At 42.2% G+C, this 21,077-nt stretch overlaps 1 protein-coding gene across 3 annotated transcripts in view; it reads right to left on the reverse strand.

Annotated features, from left to right (window-relative positions):
- The window catches only part of TSNARE1 (t-SNARE domain containing 1), a 468,220-nt gene that overhangs the window by 231,146 nt on the left and 215,997 nt on the right, over positions 1-21,077 (reverse strand). For all 3 annotated transcript variants that reach the window (XM_032134539.1, XM_032134538.1, XM_032134532.1), the window contains 2 exons: positions 20,876-20,950; positions 18,868-18,924 (listed from right to left, as the gene is read on the reverse strand). In XM_032134539.1, the coding sequence (XP_031990430.1) occupies positions 18,868-18,924; positions 20,876-20,950 (132 nt within the window). The remainder of the gene's footprint in view (positions 1-18,867; positions 18,925-20,875; positions 20,951-21,077) is intronic.

Here is a 21,077-nt window from a genome sequence, read left to right on the forward strand (position 1 = left end):
TTTCTCCAAGACTATTTAATTTAGCTCCCTCATTTTCTCATCTGATGTTTATAGACTATATACCTCATGTTATTTCACTTGCCCTGTTCGTGTTCTTTTTTATTCTCTCTGTACATACCAATGCCCTTCCCAAGTCATAAACTCCAAGATTTCATTGCTTGTGCCATAAAAATATATTTCTGTTTGAAACTTCCACCCAAACACAGGAGAAATTTTGTCACATGTTAAAGTCCACTCTCAAAAATGCTGCATGGGCCTTGGATTGGTTGACTTGTTGCATCTTGATAATTTTCCTAACTATCTGACCTAGTCCCAAAGGACTCAAATCTGATAATTTTCCACTCCTACAGTAATAAAGAAGTAATGAACTGATTCTGAAAGGCTGGGACACACTCACTGAATTAAAATCATATTTCACTCCCTGAAAGAGACCTCTGTCTGCAAACCCACATTGGAGCAGGACTCTCTGTGGAAAGAGGACAGTTTTCTGCTGTTCCTCTGAAAGTCTGTGTTCATGAAAATGAGATTTTTATCACATAAACCCAGATTTTCACTGCACAAGAAGCCCCTCACTAACACAATTGTGTGCAGACACTGGCACTGAACCCATGAATTCTGTGGGGACAAAGGGATCACAGTGAACTACAGAAAGGATGTTTGCAGGAATTTATTTCCTTCTGCTCCCTGTCTACTCAAAACAGTGAAGTGTATTTCTCCAGCAGGAGATTCAACCCAACAAAGTTCTGCCCTTCTTTTTTTTGGCCTTTTCTCCAAACTGGCAATAGAGACAAGGAGCTTTATCCTGTTACCAGAGCTGCCACTTAACTCTATCAGATATCAAGTGCCATTCAGAGAAGAAGGGATAAACTAGGCAGATGCTGGTTCAGGACCGGTGCCATTGACATGTAAGTGGGATCCCTCTTAACACCAAATTGAGATGTTTGCATAGTGGATATCTTTGTTTGAATTGATCAGGCAGAAATTGAACTGCCAGAAATCCACCTCTCCAAGCTTTACATACCCACAGTGGAGGCACTGACCTCCGAGCTCCTGATTAAGACTCCCACTATAATCAATGGAGACATGGTCAATAAAGTCAATGGAGATAAGAGCCCTATTCTCCAGATTAAAAAGATTGACAGCTACTTAACATGAGATTGTGTCATAGACTGTAAAGGGAGCTTGAATGTCAGGCTCAGAAGTAGAGATTTACACTACACGTGCCCAGCTGTGGCCAAGGGAGATGGGAAATAAAGAACAAGCCAAAACAACACCAAAAAACCCCTTGACTGAAAACCACACAGATTTTATTTTTTTCCCCATGGAAAACAATATATCCTACTTAGCTCAGCTGAGTACAATAAGATGTGTTTGTTTCTCCCAGCTACCTGTAGAAAGAATTTTGTTGCCTTCAGAGATAGGAACCCACACTGTGGAGGAATTAACAGAGATTCCCTCAGCATGCATGGTTTGAGTTCCCAGTAGATTTGTCAGGGACTAGATGAGGACAGAGAGGCAAGACAAGTCTGGGGCGATGCCTTAGAACCTGCCTCCTGGATTCCCTCCTCATGGAGAAATCCTGTTTTTCTCCACATGGCACATGTAAGAGTAGAAAACGTGTTTGCAATTACCTGGCCAGTGTGACAAAGAAGCGGCAAAACCGCCTCTGTTTTACTGATGTGCAGTTTGTTTATTTACCTGCCACACAGAATGACCTTCTGTCTCACCACACAGAAGGCAGAATCATGTGAAACGTTCAACTTATTCTGACAAGTTTCCCTCAGCTGGTGAGGACGGGAGGCAACCAGCATCTCCCTCACAGACCAGGTCTTTAATAGACTCAACACCATGAGAATATGAAGTGATCTAAGCTATATATTCACACTGTATGAGATCACACTGCATCAAAACTTTGATAGATGCCTCTGCTGTTTGCTCATCCTTAAGGAGCAATGACCCGGACATTAGCATGTCTAGTAAATTGTTCTAATGTGTGGTGAAAGGGGACTAATGGATACAGTAATTGATTGTTTGATGGATAGCTGGGGAGCCCTTTGATTATGAGTTTTTGCTACGGTCCAAGACATTTTCATTCTCCAGTTAACCCAGAGCTGATTGCTTGCATGAATTATCTCCTTCTCTGACTGCAAATATCATTCACTTAATAAATATTTCATTAGAAACAAACCAGTGGTGGGGAGAGAGGAGGAAGCAGATGCTCAGTGCTGTGTTTTTGAAGATGTTACAGAGTTTACAGAACACACACAGATTATCCATGAAATGTGCTCGGGTCAGACAAGAGGTCTTTGCTTGTCCAGGATTTAGTGCTCAGAACAATGTGAGAAGCAAAAAGAAGCCTGGAGGTCAATTTATATCAATCAAGGGAGGCCCAATGTGGACCAAGAAGGATGTACTGCAGTGCTGAGGCCACTGTGTAGAAGTTGGCTTCCTCACAAATCCCACCCTCCTCTCTCCCAAGCTCCAGGCTGAGCTTTCATGTTACAAGGAGGGATCCTGACCAAGAAATATAATATCACCAAGAAAACAGTTATAATTCCTGGGATTTAGTTGGTGAGAGTGGAATTTTTATCCTAGTGAAGGCTATAGAAAAATTTTCCTGCCTATTAATGGAGTCCTTTTTGATCCTTTATTTTCCCGTGATGTCTCTTCAAAAGTTATTTCCACCTTAATTTGGCTTTTGATATTTAATTATTCAGTGGCACCTGTACTGAACATGTCTGTCTCATTTCAGATGGTTACTTTCCAGCATGACACTTTACTTTTGAGTTATGAAGATCACTACTTTTCTCTCCAAGGAGGCTGCCCCGTTCTCCTAAAGGGCAGTGCAGAAATCAGGCAGAAACTGACTTTTTTTACCATTCAAACTCTGAACCCTGGATCAACCCTGTTTCACATCTCTTCAAGTTTTCAACTAAGAAAAGAGCAATATTTGCTGAGGACACTTTGGACTTCCACAGGCTCCAGTGAGATGAGGAACTTCACAAACTAAGCTTGAGTCACAAGTAGTTTGTTATAACATGGAGTCACTACAAAAGCTAATCCCAATTCACCTCACACTCTTAACATACTGAAAACTGCAGCAGTTTTTAAATCCTCTTTCACTGAAAAATTGTTGATGAGCAAAATACATAATGTTCCCTATTACTCTCCACCTTGTGTACGTCCCCTGGGCATTGAGACTCTCTTATCTTGTTTTCCTAGCTGTTCCTCCAGCATATTTATATTGTTAGTCTCACAATGGGTATCATTATGTCAATAAGCACAATTTAAATATTAATCCTATGGTTATGGGCAGAAATGTAACTGATCATATCATATGCTATAAAAGGGGGATTTCCATCACAAGGAAATGGCTTCGCTGCTGTTTGCTCTCAAATGCTTTTTCAAGAATTTTACAGAGGAGAATGACATGAACAGAGTAAGGGGGGAAAGCAGAGATGGTGACAAAGGAAGAGGGACAACCAAACAAATGAGAGCAGGGACTGTGCAAGAGTGAAAGAAGAACATAAAAGGTGCTCAGAAATGGGACCCTTTAAAGATTAAAGAAAGCATGGAAGTGAATTAAAAGGAAGCCAAAGGCAGATCCAGGTCACCTTCAAAATGCACAGATCTCCCACGCAGGTATGACAGGGGCTGACATAGGACCCTCACAGGGACTGGAACTCTTGCTAGTGCTGATATATTTCAGCAGGAAGGGTAAGAGAAGGAAGGCAGAGAATCTTTCCAAAACTAGAGTAGCCATTATGAAAATCTACAAATTCCTGTTGTTTCTCCTTCATTACCATACACAGACCAACTATTGGGGAGCAGGAAATCTCATTTATAGGCAAAAATATCTCTCTTCTGTTGAAGAAATATTTGTCACTAGTTTCTGAAGATAAACTAACATTCTGCCCACATTCTGGAAAAGAATCTTTCTTGCCACAGAGTACTTCTAATAATAAAGACAAAAATGGGAAAAAAAAAAAATTGGAAAAAACTGCTCCTCCAGATAAATACTAAACTCTGTATTTATCTGAGATCAGACTGAGAGAAGAAATTGTTGGCACAGTTAGTGTTGGACATATATTTTCCACGCCAAATTGCGGAAGGTGACTGAGTCCACAATATCCCTGCATATTTTATCATAATCATGAGGCTGCACACCGACTTCCTCCATGGGAAGCTCTCCCTGAACCACTGACACTGCCTGCTGAGGGAGGTGACACTTTCCATCAGCAAAGGAGCATCGATCTGGCTCAGCATTTTAAAGTCCCTGGGGAGTTTACATTACCTTTCTGCTGGAGTCCTTCTATTTGCATCCACTGCCTGTGCTCTTACCCCTGCTTCTGCTCAGCTCAAACACAGCTGTGCTAATACACCAAAGCCACACAGCTAATCCATACTCCTCGAATCTATTTTCAGGTCTCCTTTGGCAAACAGAAGGGGGTGAGACCAGCGGGAACACAGAGAAGAGACAAGCCCTTGAGGTGTGTCCTGGGCCAGTCTCCCAAGGACGCTGATATGGGCTTAAGTTTTGTAAGAACTACAGAATCACTGAGGTTGCAAAAGATCTCCAAGATCACCAAGTCCAACTTTTGAACAACTACCACCCTGTCAACCAGACCAGGGCACCAACTGCCATGTTCAGTTGCTTCTTGAACACTTCCAGGGATGGTGAGTCTACCACCTCCCTGGGCAGCCCCTTCCAGTGCTTAACCACCCTTTCCATGAAGAAATTCTTCCTGATGTCCAACCTGGGCCTCCCTTGGCACAGCTTGAGGCCATTTCCTCTCATCCTGTCCTTTGTTCCCTGGGAGAAGAGACCAACACTGCCCTGGATACAATCTCCTGTCAGGGAATTGTAGAGAGGAAGAAGGTCCCTCCTGAGCCTCCTTTTCTCCAGCTGGAGCCCCCCCCCAGCTCCCTCAGCCTCTCCTCACAGGACTGACTCCCTAAACCCTTCCACAGCTCTGCTGACCCTCCCTGGACACACTCCAGCCCCTCTTGACCTGAGGGGCCCAGAACTGGACACAGCACTTGAGGTGTGGCCTCACCAGTGCTGAGTACAGAGGAACAATCACTGCCCTGGTCAAAAAAAGAAACTACACTTGGCCGAGTTTCAGAAAACGTTCTGAGCATTGCCCACATCCTGAAGTCCCAGGAATTTTTCCAAGAGGAGCTATGATAGCTCAGTTGTCCTGGATGAGTGTTGTCATTGATAACTCCATCCTGTCAACCAAAACATGTCTACTGGAGTGTGAGGATGGAGATATTCTTCTCCTCCAGTCTCCCCCTATCATGCAGTGACAGTGCCCAGTCCAACACTCCTCAGAAGAAATTGGCTTTCTCTGAAAGAAATCTGAGGCCTTCTACCCTGACTTATTTTAAATATGCCTGGTAGGTCTCATGAGTAATGTACCTACACAAAGAGATCTCAGAAAATGTACAGATTGTGCGGGAACATAAATTTTGACTGAGCAAGTGATGAATAGAATGCAGAGCAACATCCTCAGATTTTGGGCAAAGAATATATAATCATTCAGTGGTGTTTGCGAAACATGTCAGGCTCTGTCAGGAAGAAGGGTTATAAATAAATGTGAGGGAGATACTTTAATAATACTATTTCATATACACTCAATAATGAACTTTAATTATTTCTTTGGGTTTCTTTCTTCTTTCACTGTAGCAGATGAGTCAAGCCCAGATGTGTAATGAAACCGATACTGGCATCGCAGCGTTTTCTTTAGAGGTGGCTGAAAGAGCTCTATGGATCAGCTGTCAAATCATTTCTCCTCCACTGGGGTTTCCTTCATGTGTCTCACCCAGAATTTAATTCCTCCACATATGGCATGACTGAATCATAGCACAAGGAATTTTCTTGATGGAAAAGATTTTGCAGACAAGCGGTCTTCTCACATCACTTGTCCTGAAATGAAGCCAAAATCATCTTTATCATAGGCAGTGGAGCAACCTGCCAAGAGGAACCAGTTGCCATGGTATGTAAGACCATAGCATCTATAACTTTGCATTCTGAAACTATGAAAACTAATTTAGAGCTTATCAGTAACCTTATCACCAAATATTTGCAGCAGGGAATGTGGAGATCGATTTGTTTCCTGCTGTGATGCTGGGAATTAACAGAGGATATCAAAAGGAAAGCTCCGAGGTGTTAAATGTAATGATGTGGATAAATATGAAATATCTCACCCATTCCTTGGCTTTTCAGTAGAAACTCAGGGAAATGAACAGAGGAAGGTGTCACATCACTCCTTTTGCAAAATTACTTCCTGTCAACATCTGCAATGACTACACTTCTTTCTTGAAGAGGAAACCACATGTGATGAATCTCACTGAAATACTTTCATTCTCCCTTCCATCTTTCCTGCTCTGTAAGCAAGGAAAACAACAACACAACCCTACTGAAAGAAACAGGATGTTCTCCAAATCTCCTCACCATGAAGACACTGTGGCCCGATTCCTCTGCTCTCAGAGACAGGAGCTTTCACCAAGGGGCCACACAAAAGTGTCTGACTTCACTTGCCAGGTTTACTCCCATTCCCACACCCAATATTCCATGATAAAGAGTGGATAAACAAACCCAGGAAACACACCAATGCTGTAGGCGCTTTGCATGCAAAAAGTCCTTGCACCTGATAGCTACTCAACCTATTCCTCTTTATAAACACATCCAGACCCACCAATTTCCATTTCCTCCTGAGAATCATGAAAAAAACAGAACAAAAGAAACAGAACAAAAAACCCAAGACACAGCAAAGCAGAGAACCCTGGCAGGACCTGTGGATGTGTGGAGAGATGAGCCTGTGCTGGAGGAGTTTTGCTGGTGGGACTTGAGACCCTGTGGAAGGGCCCCACTCTGGAGCAGGGTGAGGAGGAAAGAGGAGCAGAGATAACTTGTGATAAACTGGCCCCATTTCCCATGCACCTGTGATGCTGGTGGGGAGGAGGCAGAGAATTCAGGAGTGAGTTCTCCTGGGAAGATGGGAGAGGTAAGGGAAAGATGTTTTATGATTCCGTTTTATTTCTCATTATCATACTCTGATTTAATTGATAGGAAATTAAACTAATTTCTCCAAAGCAAGCCTGTTTTGCCGGTGACAGTAACTGGTGAGTGATTTCTCCTTGTCCTAATCTTGACCCATAAGCCTGTCACGACATTTTGTCTCCCCTGATCAGCTGAGGGGGGTGACAATGCAGCTTTTGTGGACACTGGTGTCCAGCCAGGGGCCACACACCACAAATGGGGATGGGTTCTTCCCCCTACAGAGCAGAAACATCTCAGTTTGCAAACTGTTTGTGATCTGCGGGGCATCTACTAAAATTCAGCATTGGAAGGTTTCCCAACTTACCCCCTCTTTAGTATCAAGTCTTATATGCAATCACCAGTTTGTAAACAAAGAAGCAGTTCCAAATAAAGCAGCTCCAAAAATAGCCCACAAAGCTCCAGACCACACATTTTAAAACCTTTGCTTTCGTGGTCAGTTAATCATTTGCAACGTTTGTCTGCTCCTCACAGCTTAGAAGGGCAAAAAGCAGCAGTGGTGAGCTCTGAGATTGAAGAGGGAACAAGGGGAGAGTCAAGAAGACAAAAGGGTGATTAAAGGGATTTTGTGTGAACTCAAGTCTACAACGGGTCAGTGCCTGTAGGCTTGGAAGCAACAAGCAATGTTAGGAGGAGAAAAAGGTTTTATAACACTGGGTATCATCAACCCCAAAATAAAATGCATCTCAAGAGAAACAGGATTGGTGTAGGACAAGAAAACAAATGACATCCCACATGCAAAGAATGCATCTTTGTAAAACGAGCCTCTTTGTATGAGGGACAAAACATATAAAAACAAAACAAAAAAGAAGGCAGACAACAAAACATTTAAACAAAAAATATGGCTCTCTGTAAATAAAAATCCCTTTCCCCCTTTTTGTGCAAAACACTCCCTCATACCCCACTTTTTGCAGTCTGGGACTGGCTGGCAGCTCCGACCAGGCAGGCAGGTGTCCAACAGGTGAACACCATTTTCTATCACCATTTACCTGCTCTCACACTGAAGAGCTGAGGTTTCTTGTTTATTTAAAAAATTACAAACCTTTTAAACTCAAAAATAGCAAATTAGCACTTCCCCATGCTATATCAGAAATGTGTCACCATGTCACCTTCTGCCATTTATCAGATGGCCTTCCAGACCCTACTGTGCCTGAGGCAGATGTGCTGATGAGCAAGACCTATGCTCACCCTCAGTGCCAAAACGATATGAACTGGGTCGGGAGAGGACCTGCACAGACAGCCCTGTGGACTTTAGTAAAGATGAGAAACAGACCAGCTGAGGCTAAAAACTGCCTAGCTCCCAACAGATGTGAACTAAAGCTCAAATTCCTCCTTCCTAGGAACCTCAGAAGTCATATATTTATACACAACATCATTAATATTATACTTATTTAAACCCTGTTATTATGTGTGTTCTCCTCACTACAGAGAGGGGACATGGAGCAGATTTCCACAATCGAGCAAGGAATTCTGTCCCCAACAGACACACAAAACACCCTGTTTCACCCCAACTCTTTGCAGAGTTTATTCTCATCTCAGTGATTCATCAGGGCTTCCCTGACACCGTTTTCATCTGAGCACTGCAAAACCAGGCTCCCACATCCATCCGAGTCCTGTGCCAGCAGATGGCACTCCAAAGTGTGCAGCATCCACAGCTTCCCTCACCCCACTCCCAGCAACTGCTGTGAAAGATGGCTTGTTTTTGTTTTTTTTTTCCTGTGCCTGACTCTTCAGTGGTGCTTTTAATCATGCTTAAATATGAAGGAGCTCCCACCGTAGGGCCATCAAACTTCCCAGTGCTCAGCTTCTGGAAGAGGTCACTATGTCCTGCTGCACATAAAAGCCACATTCCCAGTCTCTTTCCTTAAATCATCTAACTAGTTACAAACTACTGGGCACAGAAAGGGAGAAAACACCTTCCTTGCTCACCAGAAATCAGTTGTGATTGCAAGAAGATGCTTTGATGTTTTTATTTTTGTTTGCTGTTTTGTTTTTGGGTTTTTTTTTAGAGCAATCATCTTTGTTTCTCAGCACATCACTGCTGAGCTCTTCATGTGAATGTAACCCAATACAGAAAGGAGAAGGGGAAGGGGAAAGGAAAATCTTTCTTAAAGCAAGAAATGTAGCAGATCAAGAGATTCAATTGTGTCAGGTGTAATATTGACTTAAGGTTCTAGGAAACATCTCAATAGTTTTATTACATTCAGGATTTTACAGACTCAGTGAAGGTAGAAAATAAAACACTGAAGCGTTTCATTTCATCCAAGTGAGGTGTGCAAACCACAGCTCACAAAAAATCCAGGGCTTGCACGGATTGGAAACAGGATCTTCAGCTTTGCCCCATGGAAAACTGGGTTCATGGAAGTAAACATTTGTGGTTTCATCCAGTCTCTCCACACAGCCACTAAAGGTTTCTCCATGGCACGGTCTCTGTGTGCCAAGGAGGACCTTGGGAACCTCTTTTCTGTGAGTTTGGCTTTGGGAAGTTGCATAAAAAGGGGCAGAAGAACAACTTTCATTTCCCATGAGGAAGAGCCTTCCTTGCTCTACCATTCCCAGCTCCCTTCCAGCATCTGGAGAAAACAGTGAGACAAGAGGTGAGATTAAGGTCTTAACTGGTTTAGGGAGCAGGGAAAAAGTCCTTTTGCACCAAACCAAATTAATCCAAGGCTCACTGGAGTGACCTAATGCTCATCCCAGGGTATCACGTGGTAGCACAACTTTAATTAAAGCACATTAGTGAAGGGGCACTGCAAAGCTTTACTGTGATTTACTGCAGGGGACACAGTAAGATGCAGTCCTGTCACCTCACTGTTGAAGTGACAAACTGCCCATTTGAACACCCACAAGAGGAGAAGATCTGTGATGGCTTAGCTGCATCACTTCCCCCAGGATTCATTAAGACTTTACAGGGATGAGCAGGGACAAGGGTGATGCTCAGCAGGTACCAACCACACAACTTTGATTTGCTCCCAAGAGTGGCAGTGATGAACAGCACTCAAGGCTCAGTTTTTTCATTCACAGAAATCACAGAATAACTCAAATTAGAGAGCAGCCATGAGGACCATCAAGTCCAACTCCTTTCCATTCTTATCTATGGAAGCATATCCTGGAATTTTCATCAGGGTTTGCCCATGGCATAGGCTCCGAACCACCACCTGTTTCATATTTGGGACAATTGGGTGAAAAATTCTCTTACACTTAAAGGGATTATTTGCTTCAGAGGCACCTTCTCAAATCAACAAGTTTGTGAGATTGCAGTGGAGAACCTCCATCTGTGTTTAGGTGAACACATTTATTTTATTTATCACACAGACTGTTGCTATCAACTCAAAAATAACTACTTGAAATGTTATCTGCACCACATGCCTTATCCTACAGAACCTGTTGTGTTTTATAATGACACTGCATATAAATTACCTCTCTGATACATGTCCAGCTTTACGAGTTAACTCCAAAGGAATTTCAGCATCCTGGATTATCATTAAAAGTGAGGATGAAACTCTATAATAAACCAGTAAATCAGCAGAAGTTTAACTTGGCAAAAACAACACAAATTTGGGTTACAGTTTTCAGAACTAAGGAACAGAATAAAGAATCAGAATTATAAGCGTGATGCTGTGTTTCCTCGTATTTTCATTAAATCAGAAATAATTGGGACCAATTGAAAGAGCCTGAACAACCTGGTCTAGTGGAAGGTGTTCCTGTTCATGGCAAAAAGTTGGAACATTCAAACTCAAATCATTCCATGATTCTATGATTTCATAGGTGAGATGCAGTACAGGGGAGGTAACAGCACTGCCTTGTACACAGGATTGAAAGAGGTTAAATGTCTTAAAGTTTTATGGTGGAAATAACAATGGTTATTTAGACCCTGAAAACAAATAAGACATGCCCTAGAAAGGTCAATAAATATTATTTTTGTCTTCACCCTGGTGCAGCAAGGGTTAACATATTTCCAAACACATTTCTTAGTGGGAAAATACCATTGCTGTCCCCATTTAATCATGTGATAAATGCAGCCATCAAAGTGGGTTTAGAAGAATACAATTTCCTTCCTTTCAATAATTCATCTCCACAGGGGGGTTTAAATGTATTAAATAACACTGCATTCACTTTGGAGCAAGGTGACACACTCAGTAAGGTTTCACATTTGTTACTCTGGTTGCTGCATGTGATGCTCACCAGGGCAAAAGTCAATTTAGGCTCTTGCAGTGCAACTCAGGGAAGGTGAGGTTGAAGGAGGAGAGGTGGATGGGGTTCTATGAGCAGCCCCCTCACTCCAGCAGAAACCACTTCCACTGGGAAGAAACACTCACTATATAATTATGCTTCTGAAAAAAAAAAAAAAAAAAAAGAATATACAGGGAGTGAAGCCCATAAAGGGAACAAAATTCAAGCTTTTAATTCATTTTTTAAATAATTATAGTACTGCCATTGTGGCCACACACGTCCTGCAGACCCAGCCTACATTTTGTCAGCTCTGGGATCTTGGCCTATGTTTTCTCTCCTCTTCAACTGCTGTCACACAGATCTGGCAGTGCTGCCAGAGGTGACCCTCACTGCCCAGAAAAGCTGCATGCAAGGACAAAGCTCTCTGAGCAAGGTGAGTGTCCATCCAGCTGCCACTGTATTTATAGTTATATTTCATTTTATTTTTTATTTGTATTTATTTATATTGATGTAGGTGTAGATATCTACAGATATATGCATATATTTATAGATAAAAATCTGTGCCAGCAGTGCTGACTGGAACCATGAACTGCCCACATTCACTGGGTAAAAAGCAACACTCAGGAAGAAAGAAAATTCAGAATTCCTTAAGACCACATCTGGATTTCATATGATAGGGGAGAAATGTTTTTCTCATCTATATGGGTGCAGTGACCCCCTCCATGAATGAACCTGATGCGGCAGGAAGATGTGCATTTTCAGTATCCTTTAAATTTAGGAGCTGACAGTACCTAAGGGGGTAGAAAGGCTGGAGAGAGATTTTTTGCAAGGGCATGGAGTGATAGGACAAGGGGGAATGGCTTTAAGCTGAAGGAGAGTAGATTTAGATTGGATATTTGGAAGAAATCCCTCCCCATGAGGGTGGTAAGGCCCTGGCACAGGTTGCCCAGAGAAGCTGTGAATGCTGCATCCCTGGAAGTGTTCCAGGCTGGGTTGGATGGGCCTTGGAGCAACCTGGTCTAGTGGAAGGTGTCCCTACCCATGGCAGGGGGTTTTAACAGGACGATTTTAAATGTTTCTTCCAACCTAAACCATTCTGTGATTCCACGAGACAGAAGCACAGCAACCACCCCGGCAGCCACCACAAGCAGTGGGGAAAAATATTTGCAGAGCTGTCTCTGGGCTACAGAAGAACAATAATGTGGGCATCAGCTGAGTGATCTGTCCCAGCCTCTGGGCACAATATAGATTTTTCCCTGTCAAAGTGCTCTCTCCCATTAGCAAGGCTGGTTCATGGCCGTGTTTCATCCTGTGGCCTCAAACGCCTCTGCGCAACCCTGGTGTCACCATTCCCTTAGCACAGCCCTCCCAGCGGGGTCTGTGCCAGCGTGGGGTGAGAGGAAAGTGTCTCCCAGGATTTGGGAGCATAAAAGCAAGGGGTTGAAGAGCTGGGGACGAGGCTGGCACATTCCAGACAAAACAACCAGCAGTGACTCAGAGCTGGGGTAGAGGAGCCAGCGAGCTGCTCTGGAGGAGGCTTCGTACAAAAGAAACCCTTTCCTCGCCTTCATCCTCTGCCCACACAGAAACCTCTGTCCTTTCTCACTCAAACAAAAGGGAAAAAAAAAGAAAAAATAAAGAAAACTACACAAGGGAACAAACAAACTGAAAAAACCCTTAACTGACCAAAACCCAGGTAGTGAAAACTCAGTTCTTTGCCTGGGTGCTGATAGAGGCAGCTGGAGTTTCACCAGCAGACACAGGCAAAGGGGGTTGATCCCTTGACAAGCACTCGATAGAGGATTGCCAAGGAAAATCCACAATGCTCAAGTTGTTTGGGGATTTAGGTAAAGGCCAGTTCCCCCCAAACCTGATGATACACATTCTTTTTTTATTAGGTTTGGGGTTTTTTTTATTTTTCTTCTCTTGTAGGATAAGGAGATTGGAAGCTCATACCTCCAGCTTTTGAAAATTCCTTCAATTAAAGATATAATAGCATTTGGGGTGTTTCTTACATGTTTTTACTGAAGCCCAGAGCACTCCTGGTGTCCCATAAAACCTGCCCCCAGCAGCACCAGGAATCTGGGTGTTTTCCCAAGGGCTCTGGTGCAGGATTCTTCATTTTAAGTTTTACAGTTGAAAAATTCTGCATTCCTCTGACAAAAGGGGAGTTTAATGGTTACTTAGAGATCTTCTGTGCCTTTAAAGCCCACTGGAATTTTTTTTTCAAGATCGTGGGCATGCTGAGAAGAAAAGACCTTCCCCTCCCAGGCACACTGGAAGCAGAGCAAGAAGAGTACTTTGGGACATTCGGAATAGATTCCACCTCCATTGAAAATACAGGGAACAAATTAAAAGATTAGGTGTGAATCTATTTCCATCCACTTATTAAATCCCTCTATGAGAATGTATTTCTCTACCCCCAAAGTGGCAGTAAAAGAAAATATTTAAATTTTCTTAAGAAAATTGCTTTAATGACTGCCTTAAAAAAACCCAAACTCTTTAAAACCAAACAAAAGCCCACACTTGAGTAAAGTCAAGAAAAAATAACTGTGTGATTTAAATGCTCCATATTGACAACCCTAGGAACAGTGGAGTGGGTTGATTACAATATGGCTTTTAATGGATGCACAGTCATTTAAAACAAAGTTGACATTATTGAAATAACACTTTCTACAGAAGTAGCTGCATCCCAAATGACCTTGAAAAGACATAGCAATTACTACCACATATGCAAGATAAATTATCACCAAAGCTAGGGCTTGATTGTTGAGATACTGCAGCCAGACTGGAACATTAGGAACTGGGATGAGTTCTGAGATAAGATGGTGGAGTCAATAAGACAAATGTGTAAATAAAAAGCTCCATTTGCCGAGGCAAAAGCTGTATTTTGATTGTGAGAAATTAAATGTTGCATTTCAGGAAAATACACACCACGTCCTCTCACAAGTGTAGAAGCTGATTTCAAACACGATGAGCATGAGGAGCACCCACTGCATTAAAAACTCATCATTAATTATTGTCCAAAATAAGCTGTTGGTGTTGGCTTAGCCTGTGAGGTCCTCAGGATGGCACAAGGGAGTAGCTGTGCTTATACAACACCTGCCATGACAAGGGCCTGCTAAAAATAGAAGCCCAAATAACCAAAGTCATTACACACACACACATCCATATATGCAGTTTATGCAGACATTATTGCCAAAAAAAATTATTCTCCCATAAAGCCAAGGATTGGATTGTGCTGCCCCCAAAATGAGAATTCTACTCTAATCATATAAAAAGAACAACTTCATAAACACAGGAAGAAAGGGAGAAATGATGCTTCCTGTGGGAAGGAAGTCCATTTAAAGCAAGAATAAACTAATGCAGTCAGGAGGAAAAAAAAAAAAAAAGCTTGTATATGCAAATAGATGTTTATTACCCATCTTTGTGCTCCTAAGAAACATAATTTACTGACCTTTGAGAGACAGGTCAAGTAGGCCCATAGAATATGAAACAAAGGCATCTTTCTGGCAACTGCCATATTCCAGAGCAGTAGTTATCCTTTCCTCTCCCCATGAGCAGCAGGAAATGAAGAGGGATGCCATTATACCATGACAATTACTGTAATTTTAATTTCTAAATATTGCTAGGAAAGTTTCCTCCAAAAAAACCCACAAAAGTCTGTTCAGATTTTTGGTGTGGTTTTAGATAAAAACTCATTCCTCAGCTAAAACAGAGCTGTGCTTCCCCTTCTCCCACTCCATTGGGGGAACCACCCACAAAGTCTGCATGGTGAGAAAAACCCACTTTTCTCCCCATTAGTGGAGAAGAGAGAACTTCAGAGAATCACAGAACGGTTTGGGTGGGAAGGAACCTTAAAGATCATTTTGTTCCAACCCCCTGCCACAGGCAGGGCCACCTTCCATTAGACCAGGTTGCTCCAAGCCCCATGACTTGAACTTACTCAACCATGGGCACAACAAGAGATTCTTTCTGTCAGAAGCAGATGAAGTTGGATGCACTACAACCATAAAGAACTAAAAAGAAGGATTCTTTTCATCTCCTGTGCTCAGAGACATTATTGGCTCTGTTGTGGATTTTCCACAGTCTACCATTAATTATTTTAATATAATGGATAATCTATCCTGTGCTATTAGAACACCGATGCCACCCAAGAGGACACATCTGCTTGGCTGTCCAGCCTCTCCTGCCACTGACCACGCTGTCCCAGGCTCCAGGGGACATCTGAAACACTCCTACACTGGACTCTGCCTGGGAGAAGGAATTTACACCTTGGTGCACCTGTTCATGGGGAGAAGTGGGATTTGAAGCCCATCCCAAAAATATGATATCCCCAAATCGTGTCTCTGCTGTAGGCTGTGCCATCAATTCTCATAAACTGGAAACTACCTTCCAAAATTCCCCTTAAAGAGCCTTTTGAGGTCTTATTTTGGCTAGCAGGTGAATATTTAAAATTACTTTCACAGATTCAAGGGAAAGCATTTGGTTGGGGTTTTTTAATTGTTGCCACAAGGCACGTTCAACAATGATCATTTAGTGTAGTAAAAAGTTGTTTCTTTCAATATATGCACCTATAGAACTCCATCGATTTGTCTATACACAAATACATTCCTACAAACACATATTTGATTAAGAATTTATATAACTTCAGGCTTCAAGGAATTTTGGATCAATGCCTTTATTTTGCCTTTATAAACAAATAAACTCAATTAAAGAGTACTTACAACAAACCACAATGGGCAGGAAACTAATTTTCCCAAGGCTTCCCATGGCAATTTTTACCTGTTACATGGGTCTAGGGAATCAATTACTCCCTAAAGGGAAATTATTAGGGCTTGTGTTACCCAACATCTCACCTTTCCCACTCACCATTGGAGAGAACTATAGGGACAGGCATCCAGAAAAACGAGCATTCTTCGAACCTCTTACAACTTGCTGTAATAAATTTAAGTATAAATAAAAGAGAACAAAGCCCTACAGGCAAGCAGTGTTTGAATCAGGGCTGGATCTGCACCAAGTCACTGTGCAGCTTCACAAGGCCCATAAATCAGGTCTCCTGAACATATGTAGTATTTTGCATTACTGTATAGGGCGTTAACTTTAATGCCTTAATACATTCACATGGTGGTCAGGTTACAGTTCCTGTGGGAACCATAAATTTGCATGTCCTGGCCAATCTGCTACTGGAAAAATAATAAGTTAAAACTAATCATACCACCACATTGCCTTCAACAGGCTTTATACCTTTAATTTTTCTCTTTTCTGTACTTGAGGGACGAAGAAGAGGAGACGTGTGAAGCTGCAAACGTACAGGGAAGCTGAAGCAGATGTGGATTAATTTTCATCCTTTTCTTGCATGAGGGCTCATGTGTCCACAGCCCAAGCAAGTGTCACTGCATGAAAAAGGTTTGCTCTTGGGTGTGAGCAAGCCTCTTTCTGAGTCAGAACCATCTCACCAAGGACAAGCTACAACCTCCTTTTTTGTAATCCACCAAAAACACTTCACTTCACCTGCAAGTGACAGCTACAAGGAGAAACAGCCTGAGCTGATCCAGTTTAACCCAATTTCTGCTGATTCAGCCTGACTCACACCAAACAGATCCTGCTGCAGTCTCCCAGTGGTTGGATTCCTACCTGGTTTAAGGCAAAGGGCTTTGTCTCTGTCCCATTCTTCCTCCAGCCTCCTTTTGCTTCCAACCCCACTATTACTCACTTCAAGATTTGAGTATTTTTGTCTGACATCCTATTTTTTTTCCCATATTAAAACTCTGTTTACTTCCAGAGAAAGTTGGTTTTGGAGTCATCAACCATTTTCAACATACCAAAAAAATCTGGTTTCATCCAGGCTCGCTCCCAGTGCCAACAATTCGCAGTAATGAGCACTCTTCATTCTATTTGCACTGGTTAATGGCCAGCAGAGTCCCACATCCTAAGGAACAGCCATGACCATGCCACCACGTGGTGGCCCAGGCATGAACAGAGCTGTTCCCTCCTCTGCAATCCACTCCACCAACAGCAGTCAAACAAAAGTGGTTAAAGGCCCAAGAAGTGATGCAATACAGATGGTGTGAAAACAAATCACAGTAAATTTGCACAAAATGACCCAAGAAATATTTGATGTATGTTGGATTTGACCACAGTTAAAGGATATATTATTTATGCCCCTGTTCAACACAGATCACCAGCTGGGGGACAAAAACAGTTTTTATAAACACGGAGCTGAAAAGTAACATCTGTGCACAATCTCTCCAAAGGTGGTGGTGGGAACCCTCACTCTGGATAAAGGAATTCATCAGCCCTTTGGTACCTTATCTTCATTTCAGTGACACCTAAACCACCTAAGCAACAAAGTCTAAGGCAGAATTGTAATTGCTTGAAACTCAGTTAATAGTAAAGCTTTGGTTTATTTATCTGCACTAATGGTGGGGTCTTCAGTGGCACTGTTCTACCCATCTCCACAGAAAAAAATGAATTTATAAGGTACAACTATTTCTTATATACATTAAGGAGGTTGTATAAAATCAGGTGGCACAACAAGGTAGGGAGAGAAAAGTCATTAGGAAAGGAGAAAACTTGCTGACTGCCCCTTAAATGAAAAAAGTATCAAAAATATCAGAAATGATCACTGAAATCAGGCATAGAGTTCTGGGTTTTGGTGGCACAGTATCAGTTGCAAATGCCTACTTGTTTCTTACCATGTAGGATTTAAGAGACCAACCTAATCTCTACTGGACCCATACTGCAGCCAAAGGATCTCTTGGCATCAAACCTTTCTTGGAAATCTTTGGAGATTTTTTAAACACACACACACACACCCCCCTACAGATATTAAATCTATAGCATTTTGCATTAATATTTGTGAAAGAATACACACATATGCATATATACACATATACATCTACACAAAAATATCTTTATATTCTTCATAATTTGCATATGTTCACTGGCACACCTGCATCTAATTATATTTTATATATACATTCACAATACATGCACATATGAAACTTAATATATGCATCATATATGGAGTAATCAGAGTAGGTATGAATAGGCATCCACAAATCAGAATAAATATATATACTCTGATTACATATAGCATTTATTCACTGAAAAAGTTCCTAATATGAGCTAAAAGAGAATAAAAGGCTCAATTTGCATATGTATATAATAGTTAAGCACAGTGCAATGTAGCCAAAGAAAGAAGAATACATAATCCCTCCTAAAACTGGGGAAAGGTTTGATAAAAACTCCTCTCAATTCCTTCCATGAAGTTGTCCTTGGAATGTGATTTCACTGCGCCTACAAGCCCAATTTCCAGGAAAAGGGAGTGTAGGACTGCTTTTTGATATATTTAATAGCAGACAAAACTCCCATGAAGAGTGGAAAAACAGCCCCATGAGGACAGAAAAGCAGAGAATAATTAAACAGGTCTTATGTAAGTCTTTTTTTCCCCAAGTCCTGTTACCATCCACCTCCAAAGACGTCACACATCTCTATTGGAAAAACTCCTCACTGGCTTCAGTGTAGGCAGTGGAGGAGGTCCAAGCTCTTCAGCATCATTACTGGGGTTAGAAAACAGCTTTATTTTAGCACTGTACTTACTGCCACACAGACTCACGTGAACTTACCTGCTTGGTGCTTCTCTGCCCAGTAGAGAGCAAAGCTTTGGATTTCTCTGCTATTTTCTGTTAAAAGGAAAAGAAAAAAAAAATTAGAGGGAAAATGGCTGAGAAAACAGCATCGAAATATTTAGGGAAGGAGTCATATGAAGCTATTTTCTTCTGCTTTCTAAAGAAAAGTACATAGAGAAAGCTCTTACTCTTTAGAAAAAACAAGGGAGTATAAAAGCATTGAAAAGTTCAGTCTTGCACTAAAAGTCTTCAAAGCTTCCAGAATGACAAGGTTATCAAAACTGAAACAGGCGTTTAAGGAATGACAGCTAGGACGTGGATAAGTAGCAATTTATCACTCAGATTGGTTTCCTGACGCAGCCGGGCATTCACAAACTGCAGTGGTTAATTTTGGCACTTCTGAATTGATGACAATTTTTAAAATAAAAGAAATCCAACCTAGATATACAGTTCAGATGGACTGTACTCAGGAACATTAGAGAACAAAAAGCATAAAAAAGATGTGTGTGTATGGGGGGGAGCTCTACCCGAATCATTCCAACTTCTCATTTAACACATGAAATAATTTCATATGAAGACCCTACACTTAGTTTCTTGAATAGGACAGGTAAATAATTTAAAATATGAGGCGGCACTAGAGATGATGCAATTCTATTACACAACAGACATGCTGTTGAACTGCAATCTTATGTACATCCATCTATTTATTTATTTAATTTTTAAGGCACAGGCAGCAAGTGCTGGGAAATCAATCAGTCCAGAGTGTTTCTAATAGAGACACATTATTAAGTGCATGTTGCCAGCCAAATTTCATTACACCTCTATAATTACAATATATCCTTCCCATTGTTGTAGGCATGCGTCAGACTCATTAAAGTGATATAAGAAAGCCACCAGAGTTTGTCCAGGTTGTATTTCGATTAATCCAGATAGATCTCCTAACTTGCACTGCCGGGGAGGGAAACAGTTTGGGGATGCTAAATTTAAGTCATTACTACAGTGTTTAAAAGCAAAGCAAATCTGCTCTCCAGCAGAGCCTCCCCAGGGTAAAGCGGGTGAGCAAGAAGCAAATGAAGGAACTGGAGTTGTTCAGGATTTGTTTGTTTTATTAAACAGCTTGATCTTGGTGACACATCCATTCCACAAAATGTGCCTGGAAACTTTCTGGCACAGCTAAACAGCAGAGCAGAATTATCATTTGAATTATCAGTGCTGCCTGCCCATTTTCCGCAAGCAGAAAAGGAGAACTGTTACAATCCTTCTCCTTTTCCCGTGAGAGCGAAGACGCACCCAAATAATGTCATGGCTAAGCCAGGGGAAATACAGACCCCCTCAGCTTGGCACTGGGGAGGCCACACCTCAGATCCTGGGGTCAGTTTTGGGCCCCTCATGCCAAGAAGGACATTTAGGGGCTGGAGCATGTCGAGAGGAGAGAAAGGAGCTGGGGAAGGCTCTGGAGCACAAGGCTGGTGAGGAGAGGCTGAGGGGCTTGGGGGGGCTCAGCCTGGAGAAAAGGAGGCTCTGCAGAGACCTCACTCATTACAAACTCTCTGACAGGATGATGTAGCCAGGGGAGGGTCAATGTCTTCTCCCAGGGAACAAGTGAGAGGACAAGAGGAAATGGCCTCAAGCAGCCCCAGGGGAGGTTTAGATTGGATATCAGGAAACATTTCTGCAGAGAAAAGCTTGTCAAGCATTGGAACAGGCTGCCCAGGGAAGTGGTAGAGACACCATCCCTGCAAGTGTTCAGTCAATGCGTGGATATGGCCCTTAAGGACATGGTTCAGGTGGTGCTGGGTTGATGGTTGGATTTGATGATCTTAAAAGTCTTTTCCAACCTCAATTCTATGATCCTATGATTGCTTGACTGACAAAGAAAGAGAAGAGGGAGGAAAGTATACATTAGCAGCCCTGTGGAGATGCTCCAGGCTCCTAGGAATTGCACTCACACTTAACACATTCCCAAATCCACAGACTGGAGAGTGGAAGCAAGAGAGACACTCACTTTCTGCACAGCTCCGTATCTCTGGATGGCATCTGACAGCTGGTTCTTCAGCCTGTCCAGCTGAAGCCGTTCTTGCTGTTTTAGGACAAAAGAAGGCTGGTTATCAGGTCTGTTAGAGATAAATCCAGTAGTAGGCTCTGCCTGCGATCATGAGAAATTGTCCTGGTGGGAGACACCAAATAAAAAAGGTGGGCACAAATGG

This window comes from Corvus moneduloides, chromosome 1, assembly GCF_009650955.1.
Source record: "Corvus moneduloides isolate bCorMon1 chromosome 1, bCorMon1.pri, whole genome shotgun sequence".
Lineage (NCBI taxonomy): Eukaryota > Metazoa > Chordata > Aves > Passeriformes > Corvidae > Corvus > Corvus moneduloides.